This window comes from Sciurus carolinensis, chromosome 11, assembly GCF_902686445.1.
Source record: "Sciurus carolinensis chromosome 11, mSciCar1.2, whole genome shotgun sequence".
Taxonomy (NCBI): domain Eukaryota; kingdom Metazoa; phylum Chordata; class Mammalia; order Rodentia; family Sciuridae; genus Sciurus; species Sciurus carolinensis.
Window position 1 is genome coordinate 111,348,725 of NC_062223.1, and position 8,717 is coordinate 111,357,441.

An 8,717-nucleotide genomic window follows, 5' to 3' on the forward strand; every position below is an offset into this window, starting at 1 on the left:
TTCTGGGTTCTGGAATCAGAGCATCTAGGTTCTAAGTTCTGTCACTTACTGGCTGCACAATCTTTTTTTTTTTTTTTTTAATTTTTTGTAGTTGTAGATGAACAAAGTGTCTTTATTTTATTTGTTTACTTTTATGTGGTGCTAAGGATTGAACCCAGAGCCTCACACAGGCTAGGTAAGCACTCTGCCACTGAGCCACAGCCCCAGTCCAGGACTGTGCAATCTTGAACCAACTACTTCATTACTTAAGCTTCAGTTTCCTTATCTCTAAAGTTATTCACGACAAGTGAAGTCACAGTCCCAGAGTCCAACCCGCTGCCACTGAGTGCTGGACCTCAAGCGCTATGCAGTTGGAGAAAACCTTCAAGCAGCGCCGCACCTTCGAACAAAGAGCAAAGGACGTGCACCTCATCCCAGAGCAGCATCCCACCAAGATCCGGGTGATAACAGAAAAATACAAGGCCGAGAAGCAGCTGCCTGTCCTGGACAAGGCCAAGTTCCTCGTGCCTGACCATGTCAATATGAGTGAGTGCATCAAGATAATTAGAAGGCGCTTGCAGCTCAGCGCAATCCAGGCCTTCTTCCTCTTGGTGAACGGGCACAGCATGGTGAGCATGTCCACACTGGTGTCCGAGGTGTAGGAGAGTGAGAAGGACGAGGAAGGCTGGCTGTATGTGGTGTACGCCTCCCAGGAAACGTTGGGGAATGGGTTGGCACTGCAAGGCTAGGGCCCTGTGTCAGCTTTCTAAGCCCCAGCCAAGGGGAAAAAAAGGGATGTCACCAACTGAGACTGATGAGTTCATCTACTCGCAGGCCATCAGAGCAATTGTGTTCCACCTGCGAGCTTTAGGAGTTGTTTTTGTATTTCAAGCAGAAAAATGGAGCTCCAATGAGCACACTTAGCTTTGGAAACTATATTATTTAAACTAGGCATCTTGTTTTCAAACTTTAGAAGTTTAAAAATAAAATACTTTGCATCCTAAGTTGCCAGTAAAGTAGACCTTCAAGTTATTTAAATGCTCTTCTTTCTCCAGTGGGAACCTGCTATCTGAGCAGCACCTTGCAAGGCATTCAGAACGAAGTCTCCTTCAGGTTCATGGAACCGGGCGTCTTTTCCTACAAGGGTTTCTACTCAACTAGAGCAGTCTCCCTAAGGGACTGACTCTATGCACAGGCTCCCAGCACCTTTGCTTTTGCACAGAACAGGGCCAGGGAAGGCTGTGCAGAAAGCACCTGTGCACGTGGCTCAAGGTGCCTGAGCAGCAGCATGCCAAGGGTCCACGCCCCAGCAGTGCTAGAACATTCTCCCTTGGTTTCTTCTCCAGTTAACACAGGAAATTACCCCTCCTCGATAGGAAACAGGGCCTTGAACTACATGTACTTTAGAACTAGTTTCTTAAAAAGCTGCAGAAAGGGGGCATTTTCTTTGTTTTGGATTTTTCTGAGACTTCAGACTGGTGCCTGCTTTGGTAGGTGACAAGCAGCATACCTGGGCGCCCCTAGGATGCAGTAGAAACCAGAATGGTAGCCAAACAGGACTGGCACTCAGATGCGCTCCTTTACCTTTTGACTTAAAGCTACAGATACCTTTTTCATGTTAAGCATGTAATTAAATGTAATTAAAAGGCTCTCATGTTTTGAAGAAGTCATCGAGTCCCATTAGGATTCCCCCACTCTACTTGCATGTCCACTGGGAGGAAAACATTCACATCCCACGTTACACACCCTCCAGGTCCAACCTGGAACAAGCCATTAGCTCATCGTGCTGCCTGCACCCTTCATGCTGCACCCTTCTTGAGAGTGTCTCAGAAAGACTAGTCACACAACTTCAGACTCTATCAGGTCACAGGTTGCCCTTGTGTCTGGAGTGGCTCAGCAAGAAGTGTGCACCAGTGAGAAGGGAAGAGCCACTGGGCCATGCCCACTGCTTGGGCTCCTCATCACAGGCCACCTCTCCCCCACCTCTCTGTCCACCTGGCTAGCTTTTAATGTCTATTTTACATTATGTCAATTCTTAAAGCCTGTTGTTCAGATTGTGTACATCATAATGCACATACCACTTTTTTATTGACCCATGTTTCCTAAGCACCTTTTGAGTCTCAAAAACCAGAAAAAAAGATAAATACAACCCTGCCCTAAAGCTGCTCATAATCCAGCTGGGAGAGGACACCTGGAAATAAATAAATGCCACCTTATATTACATGTCACAATCAACATACAGCAAAGAGGCAGCCTTAGCATACAGAAAGAGGAATCTGATCTAGCCTACCTCCTTCTCTTCACCTGGCCAAAAGACTTCCAAAAGTCCCACCTGCCCGTGAAAGTCTCCCAAGCTCCCATACTAACCTGTTTTCTCCCACAGCCCTCAAAATATGCCTTATTATAGCATCCTTACTGTCTGACTCACCTTAAAATTCATGGCTGTCCAATGGACCACCCAAAGGCAGGAACCATCTCCTATTCACCCTCAGCCTCCCAAATATTAGAGGAGTTCCTTGCACTTACCTAGTGATCAATGTGTTACATCAGGCAAGCACAGCCAGGATTAATTTTCCACTATACCAATTGCCCTTTCAATTTTCCTTATTTTGCCACTAGAAATATTCAACATAGAAACTCTTAAGAAATCAAATGGGTTTTAAATATCTATGAAATAATCAGATATAAAGAAAAATGCAAAGATCAAATCAGCTTCTATGAAATAATATTTCTTTCACAAAGTCCCAGATCCAATGTATTTTTTTTTTTTTTTTTTTTGCGGTACTGGAGATCAAACTTGTGATTGCGAGGCAAGCACTCTACCAGCTGAGCTATCTCCCCAGCCCCCAGATCCAATGTAAATAGTTACATTCTAGGAAGCTGCTGTGCTCTAGAAAACAACTAACCAGTTTATGTTTCCAAAAGACTGATTTGTTTTATTTTATTCAGGAAAGAAACTGGCCTCTTTCGTTTCACAAGAGATTAGTTTTTCCTCCTCTATTTCTTGAAAGGAACTTGCTCGAAATAGCTTGTTCAGGAAATATTGATCCATTTAACGACAAATATGCTCTTAGCATCTTGGGATTATCTCTTTTTTCCTACCAATCTGTCCTTCCTCTCCAACCTCCCCACGATAACTTCATATATTTCTGCTTTTTTTTTTTACCAAAATATAATGATAAATGTCTCCTCTGCTGGATATGCCCACAAAAACAACAAGTCTTCATCATCTCCTGAGTTCTGAGACTCTGTTCCTGGAAAGGGAGACGTATCATCAGTTAGGTGTTGCCAAGGTTATAAACAGAGAAACGGAGGGGAAGAAAAAGGATGAGACAAGATGTCAGTCCAGCCTGCCCTGTGGATTTATGAGTCAATCACTTTAGTAATAGGTACAATGTGGGCATTTGTAAGGTTACAATACATCTCCTAAATGGACAGATGCCCCAGGATCTTCCCTCTGATCTAAAGCCATCAACGAATCAATGTGAAAGTCATCTAAATCAAAATGGAGTCAAACCCTGATAAAATAGAATCACAAGACCTTAAAGGGAAAGCTCTCATGCACACATGCTTATTAGAAAAACTATTTCAATCCCCAGCAGTGCAAAATAAAAAAAAGAAAGAAAAACTATTATAAGATCTCTCTGAAAACTACAACAACCTTGCACAGTCTACTGCAACCTTTCACCAAAAAAAAGTAAACAAAAAATCCTTTCTGTGAGATTCTGCCCAACAACTCTCTATTGAAACTTAAACTGACACCCCCTTGTTATTGATCCTTATAGCCAAATTATTGCAAAAGAACTTATGTAGCCTTCCTCAGCTACCTTTAAAAACCCTTGTCTTCCTTTATCTCCCCAGATATGCCTATGATTCAGCATAGCACACATCCCCCAGATTTACAAATTTCCTGCTCATTCCTAAATAAAATCATTTTGCTTTAGAAAGTCTCTCCATTTTTGTTCTTTAGGTTGGTACTGTATGGAATGCAGTTTAAACTTATCCCAGCATCCAGTGGCCTCCTGATCTGCCCAACTCCCTGACCTTATTCAGTACCACTCCCCTAATTCTAAAATCAAGACTTTTGCACAAACTCAGCACATACTTTCCCATTGTTTTCCTTTGCTTGTCCTCTTTCCTCAACCTGGAATGCCCTTTCCCTACATCTTTATATGACAAGTCCTAACCATCTGCCAAGACTCAGTTAAGTGCCACTTCTTCCTTAAAGTCCTTTAGCCCTTAAATACGTATGTCATTCTCCTGGTTCTCAGTACTTGTTGCCCATAGGCATTGCATGGAGCAGCAGCAGAGTACTGCCCAAGACCTAGAAATAAAGGAGCCACTTAAACATCTAACAATGGAAAACAACCTATACCTGGACAATGACTTGTGACTGAAAAAGTGTCTTCAAGATATTAAAGAGTGACTTTCAAGTGAAGTCTGACTGTAGGTCTGTAGTTGCTGCAGAGCAAATATTATTAATATATTTATTCAGTGAATCAACAAATACACATTAAGCACTTGCTATATGACAGGTAGTGTGCTTGACACTAGAGATGTGAAATGGTGAATGAGTCTTTACCCTTGTGGAAGCTATAGTCCAATAAAATGCCAGATTAACAGTCAATTAAATATATTATGATAATGCTACATATAATAAGACAATGGGTGAGCCCAAAATACAGTGAAATCCATGGCACCTATGCAGGATTTCAAACAGAGCAGCATGATTGAACTCAGGATATTGGGTAAGGATGGGGAACAAGACTGAGATTAGAAGGAGTTAGATCATGAATGAATTCACAGGACTGGATTAAGGATTTGGACTTTAACCCTCGGCTGATTGTCTTTTGCCATATCTCACCAAATTCCCACTCAGATCCATTTTCTACCTTCCTGTGTACCCCTGCAGACTTCTTTACTTCCTTGTTCCATCTGGCTTGCCACAGGATGTGGGTAGTAATGGGAAGCTGCAGAAGGTCATCTGTGGGCAGGAGGGAAGGAAAGGTCATGGTATTTCTTCCCCACTCCCTTCATAACAAGAGCAGTACTTACATCCTCTGCAACTAAGGCTCCATCAGTTGGTTCCTCCTCCAGCTAAGATAGTCCAGGAACTCTGTTTGTTCTCCTTGTCCCTCAGTGCTAAGGTGCTCTTTGTCCCTTCGCATTCAGAGTTTGCTTCCTTTGCTCTATCTACATATGTGCACATAATACTTTCATTAAGGTCTCTTCCTTTGAACTTTATCAGACAAATTCTGTGTTTCATGTCATGATCCTAACTCATGTAATCCTAAATGCCATGAGGAGATGTGAAGGGTTTTAAAAGGGACATCACGTGTTCAGATTTGTACTTCAGAAAGATCATCATGCGGAGGCAAGCATGGTGATGCACACCTATGATCTCCGCTACTTGGTAGGCTGAGGCAGGAGGATAACAAGTTCCAGGTCATCCTGGGCAACTTAGCAAGACCCTGTCTCAAATTTCTAAAAAAAAAAAAAAAAAATGGGAATGTAGTTCAGTGGTAGAGCATCTCTGGGTTCAATCCTCTTACCAGAAAAAAAAAGAAAGTAACAGAAAAAGAAAAGGAGAGAAAGAATGAGCTCATCATGTTGAAACTGGAGATCATGTTAAGTGAATAGACCATACTCAGATAAGTATCACGTGTTTCCCACATATGTGGAATCTAGGGGGAAAAGAAGAAGATGGCATGCAAGTAGAAAGGAGACTATTAGCGAAGAAGAGGGGGAACAGGGTGTGGGTAGAAAAGTAAGAGAGGGTCACAGGGAGATGGGTAGAATCACAGCATGTTATACACACACATAAATATGCCCCAATGAAACCCATTATTCTGCATAATTAAAAGGCACTAAAAATAAATAAAAAGAAAGCTCATTATGCCCAAATTGTGGAGAATAGATTAGAGGAGGAAAAAACAGGGAGAATATGACCACTTAGCAGTTTATTTTGATAGTACTGGTAAGCAATTATGGAGACAGTGGAAATTAAAAGTAGATAGATTCAAGAGACATTAAGGAAGCAGAATTAATAAGACTTGACAATTGGTTGAACACATAAAAATAAACGGTAACAATCAGACTCAGATAACCAGCATAATGAAGAGAGAAGAGGGAATCACAGGAAAAATTATGGTGATCAATGTGCACCTCCAATACTAATTAAGGGACAAGGCCCTCAAATTAGTCAATCTAGTACCATTCCTCCACATTGCAGAGATGCACACATTAGCAATCACAGACTAGGAACCTCTGAATCATGCTACTAACCACCAAATCTGATGCCAGGATTGCAAAGCAACCTTATGAACAATCATAAGCTTCTCACATGGATCTAACAATGGGGAAAGAAATTCTCAGGTCATAGACTCTCTAATCTTCAGAACATTACTTCATCATAGATTAACAAATTGCTCTTCTGGTTTTCATATAACCCCACCATGAGTTTGACTCCTGAAATTCCTGAAATGTGATCTCCAGGCTCCAGTCCACTCTGAGAGCCTGGAAGGTTTCTAGCTCTGCAAAAAGAAAAAAGACACAAGTCATTTTCCATTCCAGGACATCTATCCGTATATACTGTTCCTTCGCCTTAAAGTACACCTTTTTGTTTGTTTGTTTGTTTGTTGTTTGTTTGTTTTTCTTTTTGTACTAGGAATTGAATGCAGGCGTACTCTACCACGGGGCTGTACTTCCAGGCCCTTTTTTATTTTTGAGACAGGGTCTGGCTAAATTGCTGAGACCAGTCTCAAACTTGTGATCCTCCTACCTCAGCCTCTAAACTATGGGATTATAGACATGCACCACTTTGCCCAGCTAAAATATACCTTCTTCTACATTCTGTTATATCTGGCTAACTCTAATTTGTCCTATATGACACAACTTCAAGATTAATTCATGAGGTCTTCTTTCACCCCTGTATACCTGTCCTAATTGTGTGGAACAACACAAAGTCAGGAAATTTGTTTACTTTTGCATTCCCAGCACTTGGCTCAATGCCTGGCCCATAACTTGTCTCCTTTACTGAGTTGAAATTAAATTGAGATCACATATATGTCTGATTCATTTTTATATTTTTCCAGAATGCCTAGAACAATGCCTTGCACATGAAAGATGAATAAATATTTGCTAAACTTATAAATGACAAAAAGTAATGTGTGTCCTTTCTTCTCTTCAAGGAATATATAATAAATAATCATACCAAAGCTAAATAAATCCAAGGAACCTCCCAGGAAACAAAAATATGCAAGTGTACCAAGAGGTTTTACAGAATAAGTACTTAAGGAATTTTGAAAAACACAAGTGCCATAGGATGTTATTGTGAACTGGATCTGCCAATATTAATGCTGGAGATGCCAATCCTAAAGCCAAATACCAACATTTGTTTCCCAAACACTGATTTCAACAAATATTTTTCAATTACCATAGCTTTTAGATCTATTTTTGACATGTACACTAAATGCAGCAAACAATACAGAAACTCTAGCTCCCTTCATTGCCATTCAACAATGAGGATTCTGACCTCACTTGGGGAGATCAGAAAACACCAGCTTTGCAACTGCAAGAGATAACTTTCCTTGATCCTAGGCTGCCATCTGCAGAACCATCTTTGGAATGGTTCATTATTTCTACCAGCTGCATGTGCTTTAAAACTGAAAACATCCTCAAAGTAGTCTTTAAGTCTGGAAACTAGTTAAAATTAGACTAAGTCCTATGTCTTTATAGGAAACCACTGGCAGAATCTCTTTGATAGTTTTTGTAGTCCTGATATATTATTTTAATTTCTATTATGGAAAACTTAAAAACATACCCAAAATTAGAAGAGTAAATGGACTTGATGTACCTTTCACCCAGCTTTGACAATTATCAACTATGAAAGGAGAACTCAGACACAAAAGCACTAAGGAAAGAATTTTGACTTTTGCTGTTTTGCAAGGCAGACCACACATCAGAACAATTGAGCTCTCTAAACAACGAACACATCAGGTATTTAGAGAAAAACATAAGAAATCACCAAGAGTGCAGTTACTTTGCTCCTCATATGATTGTCATATTTGTGAAGACTGTCACATATCTATAGACATCAATATAAAAATCAGGAGTAAAACTTAGGTTGTAAGCAGCTTAAAAGAAGGGTCTTTATTTAGATCTAGCTTCCTTCCACTAGGTCCCACCTCCTAAAGGTTCCTAAAGGTCCCACCTAACAATGTCATGAGCTAGGGACCAAGCCTTTAATAAATGGGCCTTTAGAGGACATTCAAGATTCAAATTATAGGGCTGGGGAGATAGCTCAGTTGGTAGAGTGCTTGCCTCGCAAGCACAAGGCCGAAGGTTCAATCCCCAGCACCACAAAAAAAAAAAAAAAAAAAAAAAAAAGATTCAAATTATAAAGCCAGGTATGGTAGTACATGCCTACAATCCTAGCTACTCCTCAGGCTAAGGTAAGAGGATCACAAGTTCAAAGTCAGCCTGAGGTACTCAGCAAGACTCTGTTTCAAAAAAAAATAAAAAAGATTTGGGGCCACAGTTCAATGGTAGAGTGCTTGCCTAGCATGTACACAGCCCTAGTTCAATACCCAGTAAAATAAAAAAGAAAGAAAAAAACTAGTAAGAAAATAAATCCAAACTGCAATAGTGTATAACCAAAAAAATTCATAAAATAAATGTTCAGGCTTAAATAAGTATATTTTAGTAGCATCTGTCATCACTGCTAGTTGGGCACAGAA

The 8,717-nt window shown here is 40.5% G+C and overlaps 1 protein-coding gene across 1 annotated transcript; it reads left to right on the top strand.

The window, feature by feature from the left end:
• The first annotated feature begins 344 nt into the window (after nt 1-344).
• On the top strand, nt 345-641 carry LOC124960323 (microtubule-associated proteins 1A/1B light chain 3B-like). Its single transcript, XM_047519045.1, has one exon. The coding sequence runs from the start codon at nt 345-347 to the stop codon at nt 639-641; it is 297 nt and encodes a 98-aa protein (XP_047375001.1).
• Nucleotides 642-8,717: the final 8,076 nt, after the last annotated feature.